Source organism: Coffea arabica, chromosome 5e (genome assembly GCF_036785885.1).
Source record: "Coffea arabica cultivar ET-39 chromosome 5e, Coffea Arabica ET-39 HiFi, whole genome shotgun sequence".
Classification (NCBI taxonomy): domain Eukaryota; kingdom Viridiplantae; phylum Streptophyta; class Magnoliopsida; order Gentianales; family Rubiaceae; genus Coffea; species Coffea arabica.
In genome coordinates, this window is record NC_092318.1 from 53,963,508 (window position 1) to 53,991,222 (window position 27,715).

Below are 27,715 nucleotides of genomic sequence, written 5' to 3' on the forward strand. Positions count from 1 at the left end.
CTTAAAAAGGCTTCAGCTGACTCAAGGGAGACGGGGCAAATTTCTTTTGTGAGCAGCCAAAGAGGAAACAGACAGGTCCTGTCTTCGTTCAAAAAGAAGCTGCTGCATGAAAATCTTGATCAGCATTTGCACCATCCATTTTCACACATGGACGGGGGCGCCCTTTTGGCAATCCAGTCCGGAGTGGCCAAACTAGGATAGTTGACCGGTGAATATTTTCTCCTTTTTAAGCTTTGGTTAATTGGTAGTACCAAAATCAAAACTTATTCCGGATGAACATCCTTTTTCTTTTTTTTTTTGGGTACGAAAGATAAAAATGCATTGTTAATAGTTAAATAGTCAAGTAGCGTTTACAAAACGAGGCAAACAAAAACTCCTGCAGTCATCTTCTAACAATCTAAACATAGCAGCGGGTGGATTTACAGGACAGGTAAGAGAACTCTTGGTCGGTCGTTGTTCCCACTTTTGCTAAAAAAAAAATTCGCGCACCTTCTCTGTAGATGCGCCAAATATGCGCTTCCTGCGAGGCGGTCCTGCAATCAAAGATAACAGGTAGGGGAAAATTCAGGAGCGTCAGATTTATGAGTATTTAGGATATCCGCCACAACTTTGGCATCCAGCTTTATGATCAAAATGCGATATGTTGAGAGATTTAGCTAAGGAAGAGCTCATCCCTTAGTGCCCATAAGAAAATCAGCAGTTACATCAATAGCAGTTTCCAAATTCCTGTAAAAACCCTCTATCCATTCTCCTATGATTCCTAATATGTCCACTTGCCTAAGGAGGATTCATCAGCTTTGAGTTCTAGTTCTACAAGTAGGACCGACGTGTCGGAGATTCATTCCAGACCGACGCATATGCTAGTGCTGACCAAAAATCTTGCGCAGTTTTGGATTCCAAAGCAAGGAATCAGGAATCAGTGGGAACTTCTCTACCTCTCATCAACGTAGCCTTTCGGGTAAATGGATACTCCCTGCAAAAGTAGAAAAACTTTCACGACGACGGCCCTAATAATTTGCTGCAAGCAAGCTTCACTATCATGGGCCATCAAAAAATCTGGCTAGACTGGGCCTTACCATTTTTATTTTGTTTATTATTTTTATCGCAATAATAACATTTGTATTATGAAAAAAAATGTCATTTGAAAGTGAAAATCACTGTTAAGTGGCAAGTGTATAGTAGAAGATCAATGATTCAATCCTTATCTTTCACCCTCACCAAGACTTTACCAGCCGACCGTCCAAGACGCTGTTGGCTAATGTTTTTTTTTTTTACTTCAAGGAATTGCTCATTACGTCTCTCAGATCCAATGCTTAATCTTTCCCTTTTTGTTTTTCTTGCTGTTTTTCGTTTTTATACCGTGCTTATTGGCTATTGCCTTGTGTGGAAATACATTTGGTTGCAGCATTTTGGGCCATGCAAATTGATTAGCTAAATATACTTTGGTTCACCAATAGCATGTCGTGTTTAACGTCGGCCATCCATCTAGCCAATAAGTAAGTTTCGTTTTATGTTACATCACAAAAATAAAAGAGGGGAAAAAAAATCTCTTTCCCCGTCAAAGTTTTGCTTTGAATGGAGGGGAAAAAAAAGAAAAAGAAAAAGAAAAAGAAGGATCTTTCATGTGGTTCTTCAATGCTTGTTGACTGACTTATGAATTTTGCACGTTTAAAAGCTTTAGAATATTTATTATTGACATAAAGAAAGATAGATTAGTCGGTGTCAAGATTCTAACTCTTCATCTTATAGACCATAGGTGATTTGTCTTCAGTTATGATCTACCAATTTTAGATTCTACAAAATTCATGCCACGGAAAACTTAGGTGGTGCTTGGATTTGCAATTTTCTACTAAAAAAATTTTACGTTTCATGTGAATACATCTTTCAATCATCTTTTATTTCATATATATCAAATTGTTATGTATAATACATTAAACTAAAAAAATAAAAAAGAACTCCAAAAGTTAGCAATCAAGATGTCAAGGAAGTTACCTGCATTCCTCCAAACCAAAGAAGTTGAAACTTCGGAAGTCTGGTGAAATTATTGTTAGTATTTTAGGTTTAGGGTACAAAAACCAGAAATTTTGTCCAAAGGCATAGGCGGAGGATGGAGGGGCTGTGAGTAGCTGAGGTTTGGGGCACCTAATTCGTGCGTCGATCGTCAGTTTTCACTGGGGCAGGCGGGGCGAGTGGACCCCACATCCAAGTCAGTGCCAGGTTGTGATCTCCATCTCATTTCCTTGCCTTTCACAGTTTCACGGCGCCGTGTTTGACGGGAGGATATTACGAGCCCTAATCATCTTTGTTGGGCGGGGCAGACATTTTACATCTCAACTGCAGCACTTTACCTAATTATTCACTCAAACCCGATGATTTTGGCCAAACTGTTGTTGCATTGGAGGACCTCAATAACCATGCAATAGCTGTGTTGCATCGTACGTAAATCAATTCAGGAAAAAAAAAAAATCACTAGACATTGACGCTAATGACACAGCGATGCACCAACTTCTTCACCAACTTTAAGAATTTGCATTCATTTCAGTAATCCATTAAGAGAGCTTTTTTTCCAAAAAGAAGAAAATAAAACACATAAACACACGCACAGAGCGTGTAAACACTTCTTCATTACAATTTTGGTTCTGTTTCGATTAGCTGTTTTTTTGGAGTGTTTTTAAAAAATTTTACTGTAACAGTGTATATAAAAAATTTTTACTATAAAAATTTTTTGAAAATTTTGAAATATTATATGGATGAGATATTTTTTGAATTATTGTATATTAATATAGCATTATATTTGAAAATTTTATTTTTGAAAAAATAGCCAATTCAAACAGAGAGCTAGTATAATAACATGATTACAAACTTTTTTGAAAAGAGTTGACCGAACAAGTATTCAGATTTTATGTGTAATTTTGATACGTAGGCAGGCATTAATTTAATTTAAGGGAGTTACAGAACTTTTACGGAGGATAGGATGAGACTCTCCAATTGCTTTTTTCGATTAAAATTTTGTGGTGAATTCTCATACCAGTCAATACTTTAGGGGGTTATTTATAACTGAGACTGATAGTTCAGGGGAAATTTTGCAGTAAAACCAAAACTATACAAGGAAAATGTAAAAGAATCAATCCCCAAAACTTAATGGGGTCCCCGAGGAATTTAACAAAATCTGGAGGTATATATATAAAAGAAAAAAATAAAGAATCAAGACGCATGAAAGGCCAAAAAAGCTCCTCTCTCTCTCTCTCCTCTACCCTATAAATTCATCTTCATCTTGTTCGTTGCTGAGTCAGTGTTGAGTCTGCGCAGGTGTCTGCGTATAACTGTGCGTGAATCTCTCTTCCTTCGAAGCTTCACTCATCATTTCACCAATATTATTTTAACACAATTGCATCTCAAGTCCCTCAAATCCATAATATTTGTGCATTGGAGGAGCTATTTGAGCATTTCCCCTCTTTCTATAATCTGATATCCAGTTATAAGGTATCTCACTCGATCTACATTGATCAATTTCTGCTAAACTTCAGCTGCATTCAATTTAGGACCTTTTTCTGTTAATTTCTGTGATTATTTGAGGCCATATCCTGTGTTATGGTGACTACTCTATGGATTTGATTATTGGAGGCTTAAATCAAAAAGCCTAGTTCTATAATCTTTGTGTTTTGATATATCAAGGGTGCTGCTGTTATTTTTGGATCCAGTAAGTCGACAGTTGGTTGAAAAATGTACGTGTTGAGTCTAGTGGACAGATGTTCAAGTAAAGTATCGATTTTTGAGTGAGATTAGTTGAGAGGGAAAAACGAAAAATTTATAAAAAAGAAACCCAAAACAATCCATGTTTATTGGTGTCTATATGGCAGTGGTCAGCACGTGTTGCTGCTGCAGTTGATGCTTTAGATGATCTTCTTAAATGTTTCTCCTTTGTTGTTGTTGTTTTTATTTTTTATTTTTTGTTAAACTGGCTTCATTCTTTAAGTTCTTGTTTTGTGAGGAAGTGATTTTATTGATTATTATTGTCAAAAGGCCTTGAAGCTAGAATGGCCACTAAAACGTGTGTCCCTCGAATGTTATCATTACTTATCTGCCAAAACATCTGATGTCTGTACTTAGTTTTGGGTACTGATGTATTGTTTATTGTAAATTTGTGCTGCAAGATGGCTAATTTTCTCCTGTTCATTCAGGGGCATAAAATACTGACCCTTTCTTGAATCCTCATGAGTCCAGGGATGTATAGTTGATTTGGAAATGCATTGTTTGGCAGCTTGTTACATGGGATTCGTATGTTTGTTAGTGCTTTATACGCATCTTTTGCTGTACAAGTCTTGAAGCTCATCCCTTTCCCTGCCCCCTTGTTTGCTTTCTATTAACAAATTGCTTAAATGCAGGATCAACTAATGGGTTCAAAACCTGTTGAAGATTTGATAGAGGCTTCTTCAGGGGTTCATTTCTCTGGATTCCACTTGGATGGATTAATCTCCAGTACTTCAGAAGTTGAGCAACCGACAACCTCTGCAGAAGATGTGCACAAGCAACCCTTTGTCATCGGTACCTTTCGATACGGGATACATATTATGATTCAATTGGCAATTTCCATGCTCTGAAATCAGCAAACTAGGGAGCTTTGTTTTGTGTCCTTTAGTCAATCACCTTTTCTTTTCTCCCCAGCTGGCATACTGTATCTAGTTTATTTCTCTAAGAATCAGGTTAAAATATTTTGTTACATTGATCCGTGCTGATGCAAGAATACTTTCGTGCAGGAGTTGCTGGAGGTGCAGCATCAGGGAAGACCACAGTTTGTGATATGATTATTGAGCAACTTCATGATCAGCGTGTTGTACTTGTTAACCAGGTCTAGCATTCCTGTACGAAGCACACATTGCCCTTTGCTGCGGCAAAATGAATGATTGAGCTCTTCATTGTTACTGCTGGCTTTTTTTTTCGTCCTCTGCTCTTAACTCGCATATTTGAGTTGACAGTAATTAAATATGTGCCCCCATTATCTGAATTTACCTGGTTTGTTCTCTGTCAACACTTTTCCAATCTTTGGTTTTTGGTGGCATCTAGTATAGTGAAAAGCACGTTCACCTTCTTGGTAGTAGTATTCCTATTTCCTTCTAGTCATATTACGTTCATGCACAACTTTTATTGTTTCTTTACAAAATGCTTCTTAGTTGTTTGACCCAGCACCGCTCTTAGGACTAGGATAATTCCTTGTCAGATTGACTTCTAGATTGACATTCGAAATAGGAATTAGATGTAGCTCCCACTGTTTCCTTGTTGTGTAGCTGTTCATATCTTCTGACATCTTGTGTGTTATTCTGCTTTTAATTAGCATCTCATTTGGACTGAGCAGAATTGAAATTCTCTGCCATTATTTGGACTTTTTTATGCTTTTGGGTTCTTTTGAAGTTAATAATGTTTCTCTTTAGCCATACACAACTGATTGTGGATTGGCAGGATTCCTTTTATTACAATTTGACACCAGAAGAACTTACAAGAGTGCAAGAATACAATTTTGACCATCCTGGTAAGTTTTGTCTTGCGTAATTCACGAATGTTTGGGATAATTCCTCAGTTGAGAAAGGAAGTAATCTACTCTTACTGGAAGAAGTAAAATGTGATTAGCCTGATAGAATTTCACCATTCAGAACTCATGAATTAGTCTACCATGTACAGTGATTGTCTGACAAGTCTCAATGTTCTGTTCCAAAAAGAAGATTTGAAGAGAGTACTTTCGAGATGTCAGGCATTTACACTTTCGAAGTTGTTCTTTCCAACTTCCTGTCTATCATAGTCTGATACTGTGATATCTCTAAGAGCATTTTATTTTATGCGAAATGAGACAAGTTCTTAGAATATTCTGTGGTAGTGTATTGAAGTCATATGAAGAATAGCTCTTATTAAATTAATGAGGGTACAAAAATTTCCGTATTAAATTAGTTTAAACTGAATTTCTGCTTCACTTTTTATTGTTATCTTTATGTGACTCTGATGCTAGTTTTAATATGATTTTCTTCAGATGCATTTGACACTGAGCAATTACTTTGTGCTATGGAGAAATTGAAGCATGGCCAAGCAGTAGATATTCCCAAATATGACTTCAAGAGTTACAAAAATGACATTTTCCCTCGTAGAAGGGTAATTTGATTTGTTTTTTTAACATGTCTTTTCCTTTAACTTTGAACTTATATCATGTGACAAGGCCATGGAAGATGAGCTGCGTTTGGCACTGGAAAAATTGGAATATTGTTAGTGGCTTAATCATGGATGAATGCATCCATAAGTTTCAACCTCATATGTGTATTATCCTGCGTCTCTTATTCACTCAATGAATCTTAATATTGATTCTTTTTTCTTTTGTGAAAAGATAATCAACTTGATCCTAAAGCGCAGATGAATCCTTCTTAATACTTCTTTCTCATTTCCTTCATAGTTGCATTACAAATTATCTTTTTGTGATGGAATGTTTGCAGGTAAATCCTTCAGATGTTATCATTTTGGAGGGCATTCTCATTTTTCACGATCCGCGTGTTCGAGATTTGATGAGCATGAAGATATTTGTAGATACAGGTTAACTCCCTTCATTTCTGTTAATGTTTGTTTTTTTTTAAATAAATATCTACCTTGGTAACTTAATTACACATCATGCTTTTCTGAAATTGGAAACTTTGGTTTTTTTTATCTTATTCCATATAATAATTGACATGAGATAGCTTCACAATATCGGTGTTGAAATGTGATACTTATTGTAGAAATTTAAGATTTGCTTGTTGTAAGAAGATAGTGTGTTTTCTTGGATCTGGTTGCCTTCCACTTATTATTACTTTTACTTATTGTTATTTTTGTGGCTATTTCATGGAAAATGTAATTTTGTTATTTTTGTGGCTATTTCATGGAAAATGTAATTTTGAAAGATGGTTTATACATAAGGTCTATTTTTGTTCCTTCTGTTATTTCTTGGTTCATTTTGGTTTCACTACCTAAAACTTTCAGTGCAGATGCTGATGTACGCTTGGCCAGAAGAATCAGACGTGATACAGTTGAGAAGGGTAGAGATATTGGAATGGTGTTAGACCAGGTTGGCAGAATCTCATCGCTTATTCAAAAAAGTTTAGAACAACTCGCACTGTTTTCCATCCCTTTCTTTGATAAATTGCCTCTTTGTCACTTATGAATTCAGAGAAGCCCCAGTTCGTGTATGATTTCTGTTAACAAGCTCTCTGAAGTGTTGCATGTAAACTAGCAATTTACTATGACGCATTGCTGAATGAACTTTGGGCTGTTAACAAATTCTTAATCTATAATATTTCATTAGTAAAGCTAATAGTTCGGCTGGTCATCCAATGTTTCATGATCTTATTCCTCCCCTCTTTGATTCTGGTGGGCCGGGAGGGGGCGAGTGGTTTTGATGTTTTCTTGCAAGATAAGCTTGTTCTGAAACTCCATCCTAATTGATTTGCAAAGAAAAACTTCCAACTAGAATTTATCCGGTCTGTTTCCAAATTCTTTGTACCTAAACCTTAACTAGCATTGGGACTTGGGATTTTTATTGTGTTGGGCACGTGGAAGACAACATGGGGATTGGAAGATTGCAGAAGACTTTGAGCTTTGAAATGCTGCTTCTACGGAAAATTAGGGTAGTGTACATAAGGGCTCAGCGAACTTTGTCTTCATCAGATAATATGATGTTCATTCAGAAGTCTTTTATTCCACTGGCACAAAGAGGCCAAAACTATGCCTTTTCATTTTGTTTGAATTTGTGTAGAAAGCAAATTGCTAGTGTAAAGATTTGTCCAAACCATACAGACAAACTTTCCACACTTTTAGATGAGTTCGAAAAGAAACTAAATTATAAGTCATCCTATGAAAGCCAAAACATAGAGGCCTTGACTCCCTTCATCAGACAATATATACGCAAATTCCATAAAAGATGCATTAATGACAATTTTCTTCTTCTTTAAGTGATACATTTTGAGTAACCACTAGCTTTTATTGTTCTTTCAGTACTCAAAGTTTGTGAAGCCAGCTTTCGATGATTTTATTCTTCCAACAAAGAAGTATGCAGATATTATCATTCCCCGAGGAGGAGACAATCCTGTTGCCATTGATTTGATTGTTCAACATATTCGCACAAAACTTGGTCAACATGATCTTTGTAAAATATATCCTAATTTGTATGTGATTCACTCAACTTTTCAGGTATTGTCTCCACCTTTGCTAGCTTCATAAACTGTCCATGCGCCATTCAGATGATTCTTCACTAGATGATTTTCCGTTGTTAATTTAAGGTCATTTAATGCTCTTAATAGGTTAAATTGAGTTACCTGTTTGATCCCAATTATTGTTTCTTTTCCAGATTCGTGGTATGCATACACTTATACGTGATTCCCAAACAACAAAACATGATTTTGTCTTCTATGCTGATAGATTAATACGTCTGGTGGGTAATTGCCACTGTCAGATTGTTGTGACAGATCTTAAGCTTTCAATTTCCAAAGAGAACAATTAATTTATTTTCCGCTTACTTACCAAGTAGACTTTGCGATATCTAGGTTGTTGAACATGGTCTAGGACATCTTCCATTTACAGAAAAGCAGGTGATCACCCCAACTGGTAAGTCTTCTGTCTAGTTAAAATTTAACAAGTGGCAAATTGAAAAATCGGGAGGATGCAGTTATTAGATTCTTCCATTCTGGCTTGAAAGTGAATCCAAGTTCCATACTTGTTAGTTAAATGGGTAAATGCCAGTTTAGGTGGAACCAGTTCTGGGCTTCCTCTTGATGAATGATAGTTAATTGATTTACTTCATCTGCTGCTAAGCAAAAGTATGTTGTTGGGAATGTTGTTATTTTGAAGGACAAGTTGCCTAATGCTATCTTTAGGCTTCTTTTTCTGTAATTCCTTTAACGTAACAATGTCATTAAGAATGAGGCCAGGGGAAATTTCACGTGCAGTAGGCCTTACTTGTAAAGGATCCTGTACCTATGCCTGACAGTTTCCTCGTCAAGCTACATCAGAAATTCATTGCATATTAATTTTTACAAGGTTGGGGTATCATCTGGTTCCAGAGAATCCAGATTATGCCAGTGTGTTTTCTAAGTCAATTAGCACGCATAAGAAGCTTTTCCTGGGTAAAGATTATTCTAGTTTTTACTATACAAAATGATAGACTAAAAATATACCCTTTTTTTTTTGCTTATTTACATGTGGACATGCAAAGCCTATTATTGGCTTAATATTTATACATTCTATGGAATTGCAGGATCTGTATACACTGGTGTGGACTTTTGCAAGAGATTATGTGGTGCCTCTGTAATAAGAAGGTGCTACATCATCCAGTCTCAATGCTTTTAAGTGTCACATTTGAATGAATATTATTCTTTGATCTGCTTGAATGTGTTCTCTTCTTTACATGCCGAATGCATTTTAGATATGCAGAAATCTTTATAATTTGCTACCTATTTCCAATCAGGGGGATGTGATCTTTCCATGTTAATCTCCACGCTTGTTGCTGCTGCTTCTTGCCTTCATAGCAGAAACTAAAATTGCTATGTATTTCAAGCCTTTTGATATTTCTTGTTTGGTCTTAGTGGTGAAAGTATGGAGAACGCCTTGCGAGCATGCTGCAAAGGTATCAAGATCGGCAAGATTCTAATCCATAGAGAGGGTGATAACGGTCAGCAGGTAAGCTGGTTTCCCCAAGCCCCAATTCCTGAAGTGACTCTTTATTTCTTTTTCCTTTTAATTGAACCCTTTTCTTTTGATATTTTGATTGCAGTTGATCTACGAGAAACTTCCACAAGATATTTCGAATAGGCATGTCTTATTGTTAGACCCCATCCTGGGAACAGGTTAGTCTATTTGAAGAGGAAAGCTAAATACGATGAACGTGAAACAATTTTGTTCTGAGCATGTGGGCTTTCATTTATCAATGTCCTGATTGTGAAGCCTTCTTCAGGAAATTCGGCTGTTCAAGCTATTTCTTTACTTCTAAGGAAGGGAGTACCCGAATCCAACATCATATTCCTTAATCTCATTTCAGTAAGTTTATGGGCTTTTGTGTCTAAGTTTATGGCACAGATAAGTGGAAGATTAATGTGGGATTCCTCCGGTTTTTTTTCCCTTTAATTCCAGGCACCAAAAGGAGTACATGTAGTCTGTAAGCGTTTCCCTAAAATAAAGATTGTGACATCTGAGATTGAAGTTGGATTAAATGAAGATTTCCGTGTTATCCCAGGCATGGGAGAGTTTGGTGACCGATATTTTGGCACAGATGATGATTGAACCCCGATCGTCAGCCACTGGAAAGAGTACTCTGCTGAATTTAATGAACCAGTGAGGCAGCTATTGCTAGATTCTGAAAAAGTTTTGACTGTTTTTCCTTTAAAAAAAAGAGGCATTTCTCATATGCTTTTTTGCTGATTCATAAGAAAAACATAGGAGGAGGATAGAAAATCAATCAACTGCAGGTAGCAGGATGTGTGCGATGTATGTCCTACTGCGTGTATTGTCTATTGTTGTCCTGGCATTTTATAGGTGTTACATGTGCCAGTGTTACGTCCTTAAAGGGGCAATATTTACAGGACACTGCAAATTTCCTACCCTCTATAGTTGCTGTTCGTTCAAACATTGGCATGCATGGCACTGCCAAGTTTTCTGGTTGCGTTATTTCTCATTTCAGGTGAACTTTGAAGCGTTCTTATAACAGTCATCTTGTAAGTCAAAATTGCATGTTTTCAATAAAAAGAAACTGCGAACTATCCAAAGAAAGATTGGATGCATTTCCAGAGGCCAAAAATCATTTCAGTGTGACGCTCCTCCAACGTCCTTCGGGGGGGTGACCGAAAGACAGGTCGAAAGGGTTGTGATGGTCAGAGAAAAGGAGCCCACCAAATCTGTTGGGCGCCGGAAACTCTTCCTTGGTTTCTTGAGTTCTAGTTTTGGTTTTCCTGGGAAGGAAGGCTTGGGACCCCGGGGTATTAAAACTCTTTTGGAGGGCTCCCAAATGAACAAATTTGGGATGAGGGATCAGTTTGCTTCCCTCGACACTAATTTAATTTCTTGCCAATGCCAAACAGCGCGCCATTTGGCAATGAGATTGATCACTCGTTCCACTATCCCTACATGATAACTTTCGTTGGGCTAATGTCAGGACACGTGGCGATAACGGAGGTATATTCCGTTAAGGTTATCTATATAGATTGGTTCTTCTTGACGTGCACCATTGTTTCTAATTTGTGTTGTTCGCTTGACTCGCTGCTGCATTATCCTTAACGAAAGCCAAACAATCATGTCGGCCTTTGTGGGAAAGTATGCCGGTGCGCACACCGTTTCTTTCTCTCTTCAACCCCTTATCAACTTTTATGTACGTCTGCATGCAATTCCGTATCCATGTTGCAATATTTATTTAATATATATGAAATGGGACTTTTCCAGGGGGTGGCCTGGCTGATGAAACTTTCCTGCGTGAAATAGATTTAAATGTGTTTCGCTTCATGCATGTAGTCTGTAAATCTTTTGCTGTGTCAGTGAGCTTCGGTATTGCATGGATGATGGATTCCACTCTGTTTATATTCGTTCTGTGCATTCTTTACGCAGTAATTTGTTAGACAAATTTCTATTGCGTGTCATCTATATATGTTATTACTCGTGAATGCATCAACAGAGCATGGAGCTTTATTTCTGACTCGAAAATCTTTGCTGTTGCTTGTACAGCAGAACTCATCAAGACTGCCAACTACATTGCCACCCCTGGGAAGGGTATTTTGGCAGCTGATGAGAGCACTGGCACTATTGGCAAGCGTTTGGCTAGCATTAATGTGGAGAACATAGAGTCTAACCGTCAAGCTCTTCGTGAGCTCCTCTTCACCTCACCAGGGGCCCTCGCTTGCCTCTCCGGCGTAATACTCTTTGAGGAAACCCTTTACCAGAAAACATCAGACGGGAAGCCCTTCGTCGAAGTCCTTCAAGAAAACAATGTGGTTCCCGGGATCAAAGTCGACAAGGGAGTCGTTGAACTAGCTGGGACAAATGGCGAGACTACCACTCAAGGGCTTGATTCCCTTGGGGCTCGTTGCGCACAGTATTACAGGGCAGGTGCACGTTTTGCCAAGTGGCGCGCAGTCCTGAAAATTGGTCCTACTGAACCATCGGAGCTATCCGTCCAGCAGAATGCGCAGGGTTTGGCTCGCTATGCCATTATCTGTCAAGAGAATGGACTTGTCCCAATTGTTGAGCCAGAAATTCTGACTGATGGAAACCATGACATTAAAAAATGTGCGGCTGTTACGGAGATTGTTCTTGCAGCCGTTTACAAGGCCCTGAGTGACCACCATGTTCTTCTTGAAGGAACACTCTTAAAGCCTAACATGGTCACGCCTGGCTCTGATAGCCCAAAGGTAATGCCAAAGCCGTACATAGTTTGATTATACCTTGGACTAGTATGTAAATATAAGGTTTGTTTAGATTGTATTTTATTTGCAAATTTTTATTTACGGCATTATCAACACATTTTCAATCTTTTTTTTTTAAATCTCGGATACATCACATTAAAAGAAGTATTATAATATATATTTTTTTTAAAAAAAAAAAATTATTCCAAATAATTTACTATCTAAACACGATTAAATTTGGCTGCGACAGTGCTAATGGATATTTCTCCAGTGGGAATATGGCATAGAGTTAATTAACTTATTATTGTCTACTTATGAAGCCAATCCAAGAGTGACATCACATATCCTGTACCTAGCCACTCCAAAAGTGAGCTTAATTGCTAGCAGGGAAATAATCTAATGATAAATATAGAGCGCCTTGAGAGTGATGACAACCAATGCAAATGCTTGATCTGTTTGACAGGTGGCACCAGAAGTAATTGCCGAGTACACCGTTACAGCACTGCGCCGAACTGTTCCAGCGGCAGTGCCAGGGGTTGTATTTCTGTCAGGTGGACAAAGTGAGGAAGAGGCAACACTAAACCTGAATGGGATGAACAGGATGGAGGTGCTGAAGCCATGGACACTCTCATTCTCATTTGGGCGTGCTCTGCAGCAAAGCACACTCAAGATATGGGCTGGCAAGAAGGAGAACGTGGAGAAAGCTCAAGATGCATTTTTGGCAAGATGCAAAGCTAATTCGGATGCTACTCTTGGGAAATATGCTGGTGGAAGTGCTGGTGGATTGGCCTCAGAGAGTTTGTATGTGAAAGAGTACAAGTATTAGGTTTTCTCCCTCTTGTGGCATCTAGCAGAGCAAGGGGATTGACTGCAAAATGCCCAAGTGTATTCATTTGAATGATGTCTCCACTGTACTTCCTAGCAAAGTACAAATCCTTGTTCACACTATCAGAGTCTATATTCTGCATATTACTAATGAAATTAGTCTCGCCAACCCTACACTTGTGTTACAGTCTTCTCTGTATGTCAGTCCTACAAATCGTGGATTGTAGTTTTATTTGAAGTTGAAGAGCTAGATTTCTTACTTGGACTGCTTTTTATAGACAACATATAGTTTGTTGTATGTTTAATACTACACAAACTTAAATTTCACGCCTTGAGAAAATTCTTGCTCTAGCTAATTCCGTGTAACATCAACTTTTGATAGAAAACATACGTTGAGCAGTCCTCTTGAACCAACCATATCCTCTACCAGAAGCATGTGTACATAGCGGAAACATATGGAGGAAAATGTTGGGCTGCATCATGCTTTCTTTGGTAAGAAAATTTGTTATGGCACGATATAGTAAATTACAATTGATCTTCATAGAATGGTAACAAGCAATGAATTTTTCCAAAATCCAACCTTTTTATCAACTGAAGAAGGGGAAAAATTAGAAATCGGCAATGGATAGTTTCTATCTCATTGGTGACATACATATCATGAAGGCTTCTTGGCTTTGGGTAGGGCTGTCAACGGGCCGGGTCCGGGCCGGAATTCATTTATTCCGGACCCGGACCCGAATTACTGTGCCGGATCCGGATCCGACCCGTTTACCCGACGGGTCTTTTATTCTATGTTCCGGATCCGGATCCGGCGGATCCCGGATCCGAATCCGGGTCTACCCGAACAAATTTACCAAAATTTATAATTTTTAATAAAAATGAGAAAAAAATATATTTGTAAACTAATTTCTAACTAATGCAAAGAAAAAACCAAATAAGAAAAGAAATCAAATTAACTTTATTAAAATACATCACCCTAATCAAATTATATTGATAAATATATATTTTAAATTATTAATTCATTTATATCCGGATCCGGGTCTAATACGGGTCGGAATACTATATTCCGTATCCGACCCGTTTTTTTGTTTGACAAAACGGATCCGGATCCGGATCCGGGAAACGGAATTAAATCCCTACCCATACCCACAATAATTTCACGGATCCGATCCGGATCCGGGTCTAGACCCGACCCGTTGACAGGCCTAGCTTTGGGGGGTTGGACTTGCGCAAAGGATTTTGCAATCCGGATGACCACGCTTTCCCGTCAGGAAATTGATGGCCCGTTCTTTGAGGGATCAAGGGTCCTCATCACTCAATTGGGCCAGCCCTTTTCACGCATCGTGATCAAGGCCTGCCCAAAAGTACCCCTTCTTCCCATACTGCACAAGGAGGGGGACTGGCATCTGATTTTGATTAATGTATCGATCTAAGTTGAATCATATTTTATTCCCAGAATAAAAGTTCCGTATCAATAATTGACCCTTTGACTTGAGAAGCCGAAATTGCATTCAGCAGCCGCTGGAGTTTCAATTTTTGTGGTCAATGGTGATTCTGGTTTCTGGTAGAGACATTTTGTATTGGCGATTTTGTCTTTTTGTCGTAGCATTGAATCTTCTTCTTTTGTATTTCCATCTGCTGGGACATCACATGAGAGCAAGAACAACAATTCAAGCCCTCAGCTCGTCTCCTCCCTTTCCTCTCTTCAACCCCAAAGCTTCCCTTCAAAATCTTAGTTTGCGAATTCCAATCCCTGTCCCTCTTTTCTGTTCCCAAATCGAAAAACCAATGTCAATTTCCCCTTCTTTTCGCTTATTCTCCACCAAAAACCCACAATTGCTCGCGCGCCCACGCTATTCACCAGACTCTGAAACCCCCAAGATTGCATCTTTGCACTCAAAACCCACAAATCTTTTCTCCTCTAGGCCTATTACAATTCAAAGAATACCCACAAAGCCAATATTTTCAACACCATCAGCTTCCCCAGCTGCCACTCTCCAACCCATTGAAGAGCTGCCCCCGAAGCTCCAAGAAATCATCAAACTTTTCCAGGCCGTTGAAGAACCAAAGGCCAAGTATGAGCAGCTCTTGTTTTATGGAAGAAATTTAAGGCCTTTGGATGGTCGGTTTAAGACCAGTGAGAACAAAGTACAAGGCTGCGTTTCGCAGGTATGGGTCAGAACATACATTGATTCGGATAAAAATGTAGTCTTTGAGGCTGATTCTGATTCAGTTCTTACCAAAGGCTTAGCTGCTTTGCTTGTTCAAGGCCTTTCAGGCCGTCCTGTGGAGGAGATTTTGAGAGTTACACCTGATTTTGCGGTGCTTCTTGGGTTGCAGCAGAGTCTTACACCTTCTAGGAATAATGGGTTTTTGAATATGTTGAAATTAATGCAGAAGAAGGCCTTGCAATTGTATTTGGAAGCTCAAAAGGCGGAAGATTCGGTTGGTCAGTTATCTGAAAGCCCGGATGAAAGCTCGATGTCAAATTCGGGATTAAACAATGACGGTGGAAATGGGGATGTAAAGAGTAGAGTGAGTTCTGAAGAAGATGTTACTGATTTGAAATTGGATTCTGGTAATGGTGGTGCATTGGGGAGTAGGGGGATGAGGATCAAGGCGAAGTTAGTGAGTGAGCTGAAGCCTGTAGAATTGGAAGTTGAAGATATATCTTATCAGCATGCTGGGCATGCTGGGGTTAAGGGCAGTGATGGGGAGACACATTTTAACGTCAAGGTGGTGTCGGAGGAGTTTGAAGGTAAAAGTTTGGTTAAAAGGCACAGATTGATATATGGTTTGTTGCAAGATGAGTTGCAAAGTGGACTGCACGCTTTGTCTATTGTAGCAAAGACACCATCTGAAGTTAATAGTAGCTAAACCATTGGGGTTGAATGAGGTTTTGTACTTTTTTTTTTCACTTCTCCATTCCTGTTTGTTTTTCATTGCTTTAAGCTATGCTGATGCTTTAGACTGTTGATACCATCGAGCTTATAGTCCTTCAGAAATGTGAGGAGAGTTATAAGAATGTAACAACGCTGTTTGAGAGTACAGAATAAAAGTTATATTAGACGATACTTCAATGCCTCCTGTTTCAGTCTTATGCTTCCTTCTATTACTTGTTTTCCAAATAAAGTTCAATCTTCTGCTTTTGGAAGTATACATGCCACTTTGACTTTTCTAGCATTCTCAAGAACTTAGGTTCATATTTTACCAGCATTTGGAAGATGATCATCTTTTCAGTAAACTTTGTGTTCAACCTGGTTATGACATGCAGTTTAGCTAATGATAGAGGAAGCGCGAATGTGAGATTGATACCTTTAGAATGAGGCATAGTGCCCATATAGAGTGGTCTTAGGATTTTGCTTAATGTGGGGTTGTCATGAAAAATCTAAAACAGATGGAATTTGGAGTAAATATTATCATTGCCAGTATCTGGTTGACCCTATTTAGACAGTATGCTGGCATTCTTTCAGGCTATTCCTCTGATAACCACTGCGTTGCTTATTTTTATTGGCTAAGAATGTATAGTTGCTGCCTATTGAGTATACATTAAATTATTTTGTCTTTTTCTTTAAGTTTCTTTAACTTGGTAATAGTCCCTGATTTTAGACATTTTTCCTAGCAATAATTCTATTTTCATCTTGTACTTTCTGAAATAACACACAAATATGTTGGGGATGGTGTTGTTGTGGACATTGTTGGATGATAGCATATTGTTGTTGGCAGTTGAGGAAAATGTGTTAAGTCATGAACATTTTATAAGTCAGGCAATCAGTGTGTACAAACAATGAAAGGGTTACATTTACTGTAATTTTTCCAAATCGTCTTTCCATTTGAAATTTGGTTTCACATTTGTGCTAAGAATATGAGATATTGGGACATCTGGTCATTGTAAGTGATTGTTGTCTTCCATCTTCTCCGCCAAATGTGACCCTGCCCTCCATCTCCTAATCAATGAATTTTGACTGAGGAGTTCCTTTAGTAATATGATCTGGCATGGTTGTGTAAATCTGTCGGCATCATAGCATTAGGAGATGCAGAAGTGGCTAATTTATCTTGCTATTGTTTAAATTTCTTGTCCACCCTTGAATTTCCTTGCGGCTTGGTGTAACCAATGTGACCAATACAAATAGGGCCTCATCATCCTGGCTTTTATATTTGCTTTTATATTTCCTTGCGGCTTAGTGTAACCAAATGTGACCAATACAAATAAGGCCGCATCTTCCTGGTTTTTATATTTGCTTTTATCTATATTTATCAAATGTTAGGGCTTCCCTTTCATTGGACAACTTGACGTATCAGTAATGACTTTTGCCGACAATATGTCTTAGAAAATAATGATCTCTTCTACTAGGAGTTTAAATCAAAAGCTGGATCTCCTATAAAAGTTAGAATCTTCTATTGTTGAACTGAATAAGAAAAACTTCTGTGATTCTTTTTTGTTCTCTGCACTGCCTTTCAGCTAGTTAGTACAAGTGCTATAACCATGAAGATTTCAAGAAAAATAAGTCTGACAATTAGAATAAGCTGATTGGATCAAAAACTCTCTAACAAATACAGCTATCTAAATCAAGGATCCTAATTGTTGGAGTCACAGTGGCAGCACACAAGAACAATGAGGGTCTTTGCAGTGTGGAAGAATTGGGTTTCAATCATTTTGCCAAGGGATATTGACCAGGATGCTTACATTTGGACAGTTGAAGATCTACTTGTGCTAAAACCAGCAAAACAGAAAGGCCAATTTCTTTCATTAGCCACGCGATGCTCATTTAATGACTTACCTGGTTCTCTTTAATCGACATTTTGCATTTTATTTGTGTGCTTTATTTATTTGGTTTCAAGTGCTTAATTGCAATAAACTTACATGTAATGATGCAAGCCATCAGATTCAATGGAGCCCATTTTCTACATCCAGTGCTGTGATTATACATTAGTGCAACCCATAGAAAATTCCTCTACCTGCAATAGTGGTATGCAGAAGGGATGTGCATCATCTATGATGTAAAGAAACAAGAAGCTGAATGGATGTTCACAATTACAACCCATAGAAAATTCTTCTACCTGTAATAGTGGTATGCAGAGTGGATGAACATCATCTGTGATGGGAAGACACAAGGAGCTGATACAAAAGGACAGACTCTTGTGTCTTGTCATTTTTTGGTACTGCAACTGTGAGCTACAAGAACGCCTGTTGGTGGGCTTGTGAGCTCTAGCTGGCATGTAGCATGCAGCCAATACGAAAAGTGAATTACACCTAGACTAAACCTTACTCTGAAAGTTCCTCTGATATGATACACAACCCTGTTGTTCTGCACTTGCCTTAGAAGTTCAAAAGCATGAGTGGGTGGCATATAAACCAGGCTTGATATCATTTGAACAGCAACTAACTTTGTTTCTTTTCGTCTTTGAGTGAAAGGTTGAAGAGCTTGAGCTGCAATCCGAGTGTCAAAAGAGTACAGCTCAATGCTTAAATAGTCAAAACTGATATCAAGTTTTGGGTTTGGGTTGGAGAAGTTGGCTGTAAATGTAAAATCACTGTTTAGAAACTGAGGAGAGTCCATGTAGACCACTTTAAGGCTTGCAGAGGGGGTGTCAAACAAAGGAATTCTTGGTTTTATGGCGAGGAAGATGATCAGAGTCGCAATGCCAAAGAAGATGAGGAGAAGGCTGAATATCAAGCAAAAGATTGATCCGCACCAGATGAGGGGATTGGTCCTGCATGGTCTCTGGAGTTTAGAGTAGCCTCCCAGTTGTCTCTTGCAGCTATGTGGCAGCTCTGATGGGAAAAGATGTTGATCCATGGAATCCTTTGAGGTAATAATAATCTGTTTCAGAGGAGAAGCAGCTGCTTGCTGCTGGGATGGTGGTGTACATGGCGGTGGTGGTGGGAGTGGAAGGGAAAGCATTTTAACAGAATTACTAAGAAAAGAAACCCTTATCAGCGAAGTAATGATAGGGGTGGGAAAATGATTGTTGCCTTGGTGCCAAATAAATAAAACTTGGAAGCGGATTGGAGAAGCAAGGAGAAAAATATGCTTTTATCTTGAGATGGTAGGACCAACCATATTTCGTTTTAAAAAATTAGCCAAAGGATCTAAAAGTAAAAGTGCTACAGATGTTTGGCTTTGAATAACGATTTTCCTTCTGCTGTTTAAAAACTGTCTTAGGAAAAACTGGTGACCATAGGAAGGGATATGGGAGTGTCCCAAAACTCGAAAAAGAGGGCCTTGTGCCCCTTTCCACTTTCTTGGGAGAGTTTTGACCTGTCAGATGACGAATGGCTTTCTTTTTCATTTGTTCCTTGAGTTGCGTATAAATTGCCATTTACCGATTACCAGTGGCCCCAACTTTGCTTCGATATGTTAATGCTTAACCATTAAGAAAGTAGTCCTCGAACGGCATGACATTACACTTTCACATTTTAAATGAGATCTTCCTCGAGCAATAACGAGCTTTGAGACATCTGGTTCGGAATGCAAGCTTTAATCAACCAATTACGCTTAGTGATTCGTCAAAAGAACCTGAATCGCGAAGGGTCGCTAAATACTACTATTAGCCATTGTCCGGATGGTTATGTATTGCTATCGCATGGAACGGCAGCAAAGCCTCGCAACACCTATATTGGGAAAATATATTTTTGTTCCCTTTTTCTTTTTTTTTTTTGGGTATTGGTCATGGCATATGATCCTATGGCCTTGGTGAAGGAATTTGTGCATGAGTATCAAGAACCAACCATGTTAGGTTGTGATTATAGGCGGCAAACAAATCTACTGAGTTTAATTTATTCATACGCGTTCATGAATAGATGTGCATGAGTATTTTAAGTTTTTGCATATGGATATAAATGGATTATCCAATAATATTCATTTAAATCAATGGATATTATTGGGTAATCCATCAAACCTAATTAACCCATTTAGAATTGTCTTCCCTCAAATCTCCTTTTTTCACCCACTCATTTTTTTTTTCAAATTTTTTATTTTGTCATGATGTTAACTACTTTTGTTTCATTATTATTATTATTTGTTGGTTTTATTTTATTATTTTGTTTTCTCTTAATTTGTTAACTTGCTCATTTTTCAACATTACCAATTTATGACAAATTTTACCCTCTTTTCCTACCTTTTCAAAATAAAATTTTAAATTTACACGCGAAAAAAAAATGTTAGGGGTTCAAAATTTTGGATTAAGTTTTTATGTGAACTTTTATAGTATTCAGTTCAAATTTTTATATTCTTATTGTTCAATCATTAAATAGTATATAATTTTGTGGCATAGAATACGGATGGAAAGAAAATTGGTAATTAGACTTATTGAACATTATAAGTAAATATTTAAAACTAATGATTGGTGCAAATAGTGGTATAAATTGATAACTTAGTTTGCAAAAATGAATTTAAATAAGTTTATAAAAAGTTAAAAATAAATGGGCTATAAATGGATAATTAGGTTACCCAATTTATTTTTTGACTTATCCATTTATACCTATCTAATTAAATGAGTATAAATGGGTTGACTCACTTATACCCATTACCTATTTTAACCAACCCAAATCTCTCCAAATCACCCATTTTGACACATCTAGTTGTGATCATGTAAATGTTCGAGGGGCTATATCCGCAAAATTGCTTCAAGGGACTATTTTGGCTACGTCACCTTGCAAAATTGCGTTTGTACTTTTGTACAAAAGAGTCTCCAAATTTTATAAGGGGAATTTAAAATAGTGACCTACAAAATTAGTACTAGTAAATTGGTAGTAAAATATAGTGCTCTACTACTTAGAAACCATGTTACTACTCTTGAGAAGTCCTCATGGATAGTCCGATTAGTTCCATAATCTGATAGTATTAGTAGATCCGTGATCAATTCTCTGTATGCTACCTTGTTATGTATTCTTGGAGCAAAGTTTTACGCAACTTTAAAAAATTAATTTGATTGAAATATTGGAATATCCCGTGAAAAAAAAAAAATACTACGCTTGAGAAACTAAATAGTGAAACAACCCACTTAAAGACCTGCAATTATCACGCGAATTCAACAGAGTAGGTTGGGCCACGACTACTGTAAAGTCGTATGTGGATTTCGCCCAATGGGAGTCCAGATTACCTTAGACAGGTCCGGTACAGGAGAAGAATGTTCAGGAGTTAGTTTATATCAGTGCACAATTCAGAATTATTGACCCACGTCGAGTCCATCTGTCCACGTAAGAGCTGCCCCGCCTTGGGACAATATCATACACATTTTGACCCAGTCATTTTAGTCAAGTGGTACTATAAGCTGCATGATGTGGCAGTGTGTGGTTGATGGCCCCGTCGACATCAGTTCCTTCCTGGAGAAGCCAAAATCAAAGCTAAGAGATTGTTTAGATTGCTATTTTTAGACTTTTTATAAAAATAATATAATTTAATGGAGCAAATTATTCGGAGGGCTATTGAATTTTTGGAATCATCGAGTTTTGACTACAGAATTATTAAAAGTCTGATTTTATTCACTGAACTATTTAAAGTCTAGATTCTCGGTCATTCTGTCAGATTTAATCATTAACTATGCCATTTTCTTTTTTGTCTAGTGAATCGTACGAACATTTAGATCTTTCATGTTTACCGATTAAATATAGCAGAATGACCTGAAATCTAAATTTTAGATAATTCAATAGTCAAAAACAGACTTTTAATAGTTCAATGGTTAAAACTTGATGATTCCAAAAGTTTGATGACCATCCAGATAATTTACTGAATTTAATATATGTGAGATAAAAAAATGATCAAGAAATGTGTTCACAAAAATATTAAAAAAAATTTAAAGAAAAATGGCAATTCAAACGAGACTTAAATGATTGTAATCAATTTTCAAATAAATTTACATCACATCCCCAAATCCCGAGAGATTTTATGACTCGTTTAATCTTGTTTAATTTCTCAAAATTAAAAGAAATGATTTTTTAATAGGTATCCACAGATATTCATTAACACATTTGAATTCTATCTAACCTATAACGGGTGTCTATTGACACTCATTAACGCATTAAGAATTATTATTCTACGGTGCATATGAAATATATCTTGTATATCTTATTGAATATTGTGTGGGTATCTGTTAAGCAGACCTTGAAAGAAATTATGAAAAGGCCAAACGTCATTAGACATTTAAACTCCTCCCTTAGCCCAACATTCATAAAAAGATGTTTGATGCTTCAAACCCAAAAAAATAAAAAATATATATAGTGAGATGTTTGTTTCATCTTCTTAGTTCAAGTCCATGATAGGTGGCATACATGTTATTCAATTGAACAACAAGGCCCTTGGTCACCAAAGAGAGTTTTAAAAGCTCTTTTAGATTTTAGATGTAGATTAAACGATCGAATTTCTTGGTTTGTATTCGTGTCCAAGATTTCATAATGCAGGTCAAGAGATCGAATATCTTAGCCTGCATTTTTGTCTAGGATTTTATGAAAATTTTATTGGCGGTAGCAGTTCAGTCCCTTCTCAGGTTCTCTTAATATTATCACTTTACCCTCTTAAAACTATATCCCTACTATCAGTTTACCCCATAATGTTATCTTTTAGTTACTTTACCGCCATAAGTATTTCAATTCAATATGTTAAGAAATTTTGGACAAAAATACCCTTTTACTTTATAGCATTACTACATTATTATTATCACTTTATTCGTTTGGATTGTAGTGATACAATCACTTTAGTTATTAACATTATTTTCTAGGCATTTTATCTTATCATTAATCTAACTAGTATGGTTAAAAAATTTTAAATATATTTACCCTTTTTATATATAATTAAAAATAAAAAGTTGGAATGGTTATTTTTAATTTTTTTTTACTTTAAGAGATCAAAAAACATAAAAATAAAAGGTTTTCTCAAATTTCTTTTTTCACACTTATTAATACTAGGAAAAGAAAAAGAGATAGGAACGAAAGAGACAAAAAATTAGATTTTGCAAAAAAAAAAAGAAAAAGAAAAGTCTAACATTTATCGTATTGCTTTTAGGTTGTCGGGATTAGAATTGGAATTTAGTGGTAAATAAAAAAGTGAAATAATAAAAGTATTTAATTCTTTCTTATTTGTAATTTTTAAAAAAAGAATTGAGCTCTCTCTCTCCCTCCCCCTCTCTATCTTTCTATTTTTTTCAATATTAATAAGATTGTCAAGAATAAATAAATTAATATTTTGACTTTTTTTTTAAACTAAAAAGGAGAAGAGTCACTCTAAAATTTTTATTATTTTTATTATGCAAAGAGAAGGATATTTTCTTCTAATGTTTTTTAACTTGCTAAGTTGGTTTAATGGTAGGATAATTTGACTAAAAAATAACTGTAAAGAGTAAATTGATAATGAAACTATATTTTATGGGGGTATAGTGATAATAATTTTAAGTATTAAACATGTCTTTTAACTTTAATTAACAAACTCTTTTAAATTTGACCGTTAGTCTTAGGGATAAAGTGATTAAAAGATAACGTTAAGGGAGAAATTGATAATAGCAACAAATATTAAGGGGGTAAAGTGATAATAACCCTTTATTTTATCCGGAAAAGAAAAAGAAAAGAAAAGAAAAGAAAAGAAAAAGGACCTTTCTAACTGAACAAGAAGCAAGAAGCCCAACAGTCTCGTCTAGATGGGGAAAAAACTTGTGTGCATGTGGTTTACTACTTTACCATCGACCGTGCCTCCAAGGAGTCATTCAAGTTGTACACCGATGACAGTCTTACAAATTTGTGATGATGGTACATTTTTATTTGATGAGTGCCTGGTCTACTGTGAACCGCGGAGTAATCGCCTAGTGATTTACTAGTAAGTTCAGTACTGAACAAGTTTTTCCACTCTCAAGTCAGTCTAACCAGAAGCAGAAGAGGCGAAGATCATGAGTCACCGATCGTCAATGGCGGATGGAGGAGCAGAAGAGGAACAAGTAGAAAAATGGGTCAAATATTATTCATCCTTTCATGAAATACTGTTAGTGGGTGAAGGGGACTTCTCATTTTCTTTGTGTTTGGCCAAGTCTTTTGGCTCTGCTTCTAACATTGTGGCCTCTTCTCTCGACTCTTATGGTACACAGCTAGCAATATTCTCCTCTTTATTTGTTTATCTGTCTTTTTTGGTTTGTTTTCCCACATTACTTGTTAGGGATGCGTTACTTTCTCTAGGTTCATGTTTTTAAACTGGAAAAAGGAACCTTTTGTTTTTTCCCCCTCGATTAGCTGCGTATGTAGCCTATGTAGCAAGCTTTCCTGCTTCTTGCTGTCTCTAGAGTTTTGTGAAGGTTTTCTTTTCTCTTCACATTTGAGGTCTGATTTATCATGATTGTTGTCTTTGAATGCCATACTTCGTTTGTCCGTGGATAGGATGATTGAAAAATCATGAAAATTTCAATTTTTTCCCCAATTTCTAATGTTATTGGAAGGTTGGAATTCTGATTGACTTGCTAGTTTCCCGAGCATGATTTACATAGATCGATGAATCTTGGGCTTCATTTTGTTGCTGGTTGCTGGTGTCCTGGATAGTGGCAAAGGTGCTCAAAGGCGAGGCTATTGCTGCAGTATTCCAGTTTTGATGGTTTTTGACTACTACCTATGTGCTTTAGCAATTGTGGGTTATAAGAGGAGGGGCCAAACGAGGGAATTTTGTTAGTGAAGTCTTTTGGAATCAAGAGTTGCGGTTTTTTGGCTGAACAAAAAATCGCTGTTTTTATATTGGGTATGTAGGCTTTATCTAGCAAAGAAAGATAAACATATTCCTGGCATGGTCTTGATGCAGAGGCACGTGCACATGTTGACTCACTTTGTCAACAAAATTAGTCAATTTACTTGTAGTATATGATATCATTTTGTACTGTTTAATTCAATTTGATTTCTGTGTAGTTATGTTTTTGCCATTCTAAAGTAAGTTACCAGTGCTTTAGGCGTTTCTTGCATTTTTTGAATTTTTGTTCCACGTTTGTTGCTCCATGTTAGCTTCTGCTTGGGCAAATCTATAATTTGTACTCAGGGATTTCTTACCTTTCTGGTTTTATCTTTTTGCGGCTGGCTAGATGATCTGATCAACAAGTACAAGAATGCGAAATCCAATCTTGAACTTTTGAAGAACTTAGGAGCATCCCTTTTGCATGGTTTGGATGCGACAAAGATGAAGTTTCACAATGATCTCCTGATGCGAAAGTTCGACCGCATCATTTTCAACTTTCCTCACGCAGGTTTCCATGGAAAGGAGGATGGAATCCATCTTATTGGGTAAGCACTTCCTTGTCACAGCTAGTGATTTCTCGTTACTAGTTTTTTGTAAACGTGCTTTGATTGGGGACCTTCCCAGAGATATTTTTTTAAGATCATTTTCTCTACAGCATCTGAATGGAGTGACTGAGCTTAGTTATATAGGTAGTCGTAAAGCCGTTTGCCTTAATGCTCGAGACTAGCACTACTGTTTCTTGAGTCATTGAGATAGAAAATGAAATTAAATGGAGTAGCTGCATTTGTGGTTGAATATGGGACCAACGATGTCAAAATACTTTTGTGTTCAGCTCAAGAAAAATGCCATTTGAAGTTGAGATAATTCAATTCCATGCATTGCATCAAGTCACTCGTCTCTGTTATTATCGTCTCATTTGCAGGATGCATAGGAAACTGGTGTTTGGATTTCTCCGCAATGCAGGAGGAATGCTACGAGCTGATGGTGAAATTCATATTAATCACAAAACTACCGCACCATTTTGCCACTGGAATCTCCACGAACTGGGAATTAGGAATTCTTTGATGTTAATTGAATGCGTCGATTTCAGAATAGAAGAATATCCAGGTTACAGTAATAAAAGAGGAGCCAGTCCAAGAGGCAATGACTCATTCCCCTTGGGTGAATGCAGTACTTTCAAATTCATAGTCTCTCCTGCTGTTAAGAACGGTAAAGCAGGGAATTTGGATTTAGCACCAGGGACGTCTCAGGCTTTGCAACTGATTCCTAAACCTGTCCACCTCCTGCAGAAGCAGCCAATTTCTTTTAATTTGCTACATCCTCAAATGATTTCCGGCGGTCGCATTGATAACACGCTAGAGCATACCGGATTGCCTTTACGCAGCCACCTGAGAAATGAATGCTTTAGAATTTTTGGGAAATATTTGCATCATGCTGAAGAAACATTTGGTAGAACAGATTATGATGTCTCTCACTCCGTCCGTGAGGCACTGAGGCTCGGTTACAAAAGTTACATGACGGGGGATTCGGGAAGATCCTTAAGTGGTTATATAAGCATGTTGCAAGAGCTTCAACATCAGAGCATTTTGAGATCAACATGGCTCCGGAACAGGCTAGCAGAAGTTTGTGATCTGCAGCTTTGAGCAAGAGGATAGGGAAATTGAAGCGCCTCACCTTTTTTGTTACAGTCAACTCGTGTATATGCTCTTCTCTTTGGACTTTTTTGCAAAGCCTGTTTTGCTAAGAGTCGGTGGTGTTGCTTGAAGCCTAATGGTTGAATCTTCTTCAATAGTGCTTTCTCAATATTCCTGAAATGAATGAATTGTATCATACCTGTCCTAGAATTCAGTATGATGAGTGATTGATTATACGTATCAAAACGTTAGACACTACTTATTATATTCTAGCGTCTCTATCATACCACCCTTTCTTTAAAAAAAAATTATGAAGAGGGTCAACAATAATGAAAGAACACCTACCCTTTGAAGTCTCAATTCTGTCACTCACTGATGAAGCATTTTACTACGCCAGCCTCTAAATTTTTCAGAGAATAAGAAGCCAACAAGCTTTCGTTGTAAATGCAGCGAGCCAGAGTCGAACTGAAGACCTCGACTGGAGGACTCGAACGAGCCTAGACTTGGCATATATTATATTATACCCCTCTGCAAAGAAGTCAAAATTGCAGCGATGTATGCTTTTAACGGAAATGGGGCAGGGACGGTCGCCATGATTTGACCAAAAAATTTTGTGCGATTTAAATAACAAGTTGTGCATCGATTTTCACATCATATGTGAGACTCGCAAAATTTTGTACTAAAGTTATACGTTGTGTAAACAAAGTTACGCCGTGTGTAACCAAAATTACGCGCTGTTGAAAATGACTAAAACCGTTGGAGACAGTTGCAGGTGCCCCTTGTACGCTTTTAACGGCCAGCTGCTGAAAAAATGCAGCTACTAATGTCAGATTTGGTTTGGTATTCTACTTTAGAAATTAGCTACATAATCTGAAAGGAGATAGAAAAAAAAAAAAAAGTAAGCATTACAGCCAGTCACGAAATGACTACTAGTGAAAGTGGTAATCAATCAAGAAAGTGGGAGGCGAAGCGATCCAATCCAATCTTTTTTTTTTTTTTTTTTTTAATCTTCATCATCATCATCCAAACCGCGTTATACCACAAATGAAATGTAGCCCATAACAATAATAGGAGATGATGATCACAAAACAGGAAAACTTGAAAGAATAACAGATGGAATATTTTACTACTACTATGATTGGACTGCTCCTCCTCCTTCAAATGG

General features: G+C 37.2%; 5 protein-coding genes across 11 annotated transcripts; 4 read left to right on the forward strand and 1 right to left on the reverse strand.

The window, feature by feature from the left end:
- The first annotated feature begins 3,232 nt into the window (after window positions 1–3,232).
- LOC113743785 (uridine kinase-like protein 3) lies at window positions 3,233–10,627 on the forward strand. 6 transcript variants are annotated; one of them, XM_072049397.1, is made up of 16 exons: window positions 3,233–3,483; window positions 4,182–4,286; window positions 4,386–4,545; window positions 4,758–4,849; window positions 5,458–5,527; window positions 6,020–6,138; window positions 6,474–6,570; window positions 6,999–7,078; window positions 8,005–8,199; window positions 8,357–8,440; window positions 8,553–8,613; window positions 9,263–9,323; window positions 9,591–9,684; window positions 9,779–9,851; window positions 9,959–10,041; window positions 10,135–10,627. In XM_072049397.1, exons 2-16 carry the CDS (start codon window positions 4,281–4,283, stop codon window positions 10,282–10,284), a joined length of 1,425 nt encoding a protein of 474 aa, XP_071905498.1. In that variant the 5' UTR covers window positions 3,233–3,483; window positions 4,182–4,280; the 3' UTR covers window positions 10,285–10,627. The 6 variants fall into 6 exon arrangements, with proteins under 6 accessions (XP_071905498.1, XP_027127684.2, XP_071905497.1 ...); XM_027271883.2 differs by having other exon boundaries at window positions 4,182–4,278; XM_072049396.1 differs by having other exon boundaries at window positions 4,225–4,278.
- Window positions 10,628–11,191: 564 nt separating this feature from the next.
- Window positions 11,192–13,386, forward strand: LOC113743786 (fructose-bisphosphate aldolase 5, cytosolic). 2 transcript variants are annotated; one of them, XM_027271886.2, is made up of 3 exons: window positions 11,192–11,318; window positions 11,716–12,398; window positions 12,856–13,386. In XM_027271886.2, the coding sequence occupies exons 1-3, from the start codon at window positions 11,291–11,293 to the stop codon at window positions 13,216–13,218; spliced, it is 1,074 nt and encodes a 357-aa protein (XP_027127687.2). In that variant the 5' UTR covers window positions 11,192–11,290; the 3' UTR covers window positions 13,219–13,386. The 2 variants fall into 2 exon arrangements, with proteins under 2 accessions (XP_027127687.2, XP_027127688.2); XM_027271887.2 differs by having other exon boundaries at window positions 11,203–11,318; window positions 11,719–12,398.
- A 1,274-nt stretch (window positions 13,387–14,660) lies between these two features.
- LOC113688467 (sufE-like protein 1, chloroplastic/mitochondrial) lies at window positions 14,661–16,291 on the forward strand. The gene has a single exon (XM_027206287.2). The coding sequence runs from the start codon at window positions 14,763–14,765 to the stop codon at window positions 16,092–16,094; it is 1,332 nt and encodes a 443-aa protein (XP_027062088.2). The 5' UTR covers window positions 14,661–14,762; the 3' UTR covers window positions 16,095–16,291.
- Window positions 16,292–18,102: 1,811 nt separating this feature from the next.
- On the reverse strand, window positions 18,103–19,314 carry LOC113687706 (NDR1/HIN1-like protein 26). Its single transcript, XM_027205250.2, has 2 exons — window positions 18,279–19,314; window positions 18,103–18,176 (listed from the first exon to the last, which is right to left on the reverse strand). The coding sequence occupies exon 1, from the start codon at window positions 19,121–19,123 to the stop codon at window positions 18,368–18,370; it is 756 nt and encodes a 251-aa protein (XP_027061051.1). The 5' UTR covers window positions 19,124–19,314; the 3' UTR covers window positions 18,103–18,176; window positions 18,279–18,367.
- A 4,655-nt stretch (window positions 19,315–23,969) lies between these two features.
- Window positions 23,970–26,748, forward strand: LOC113687775 (uncharacterized protein At4g26485-like). Its single transcript, XM_027205305.2, has 3 exons — window positions 23,970–24,282; window positions 25,263–25,461; window positions 25,839–26,748. The coding sequence occupies exons 1-3, from the start codon at window positions 24,096–24,098 to the stop codon at window positions 26,557–26,559; spliced, it is 1,107 nt and encodes a 368-aa protein (XP_027061106.1). The 5' UTR covers window positions 23,970–24,095; the 3' UTR covers window positions 26,560–26,748.
- The last annotated feature ends 967 nt before the right edge of the window (window positions 26,749–27,715 follow it).

Excerpts from the sequence above, each read along its gene's own strand:
- LOC113743785 (XM_027271883.2), top strand. The coding sequence starts at position 4,246 with ATGCATTGTTTGGCAGCTTGTTACATGGGATTC. Across the intron at positions 7,079-8,004 it reads TTGGAATGGTGTTAGACCAG|TACTCAAAGTTTGTGAAGCC; the intron begins GTTGGCAGAATC and ends TTGTTCTTTCAG. Across the intron at positions 9,685-9,778 it reads AGGGTGATAACGGTCAGCAG|TTGATCTACGAGAAACTTCC; the intron begins GTAAGCTGGTTT and ends TTTTGATTGCAG.
- LOC113743786 (XM_027271886.2), top strand. The coding sequence starts at position 11,291 with ATGTCGGCCTTTGTGGGAAAGTATGCCG. Across the intron at positions 11,319-11,715 it reads CTTTGTGGGAAAGTATGCCG|CAGAACTCATCAAGACTGCC; the intron begins GTGCGCACACCG and ends TTGCTTGTACAG. Across the intron at positions 12,399-12,855 it reads CTGGCTCTGATAGCCCAAAG|GTGGCACCAGAAGTAATTGC; the intron begins GTAATGCCAAAG and ends TCTGTTTGACAG.
- LOC113688467 (XM_027206287.2), top strand. The coding sequence starts at position 14,763 with ATGGTGATTCTGGTTTCTGGTAGAGACATTTTGTATTGGCGATTTTGT.
- LOC113687706 (XM_027205250.2), bottom strand. The coding sequence starts at position 19,123 with ATGCTTTCCCTTCCACTCCCACCACCACCGCCATGTACACCACCATCC.
- LOC113687775 (XM_027205305.2), top strand. The coding sequence starts at position 24,096 with ATGAGTCACCGATCGTCAATGGCGGATGGAGGAGCAGAAGAGGAACAA. Across the intron at positions 24,283-25,262 it reads CTCTTCTCTCGACTCTTATG|ATGATCTGATCAACAAGTAC; the intron begins GTACACAGCTAG and ends GCGGCTGGCTAG. Across the intron at positions 25,462-25,838 it reads GATGGAATCCATCTTATTGG|GATGCATAGGAAACTGGTGT; the intron begins GTAAGCACTTCC and ends TCTCATTTGCAG.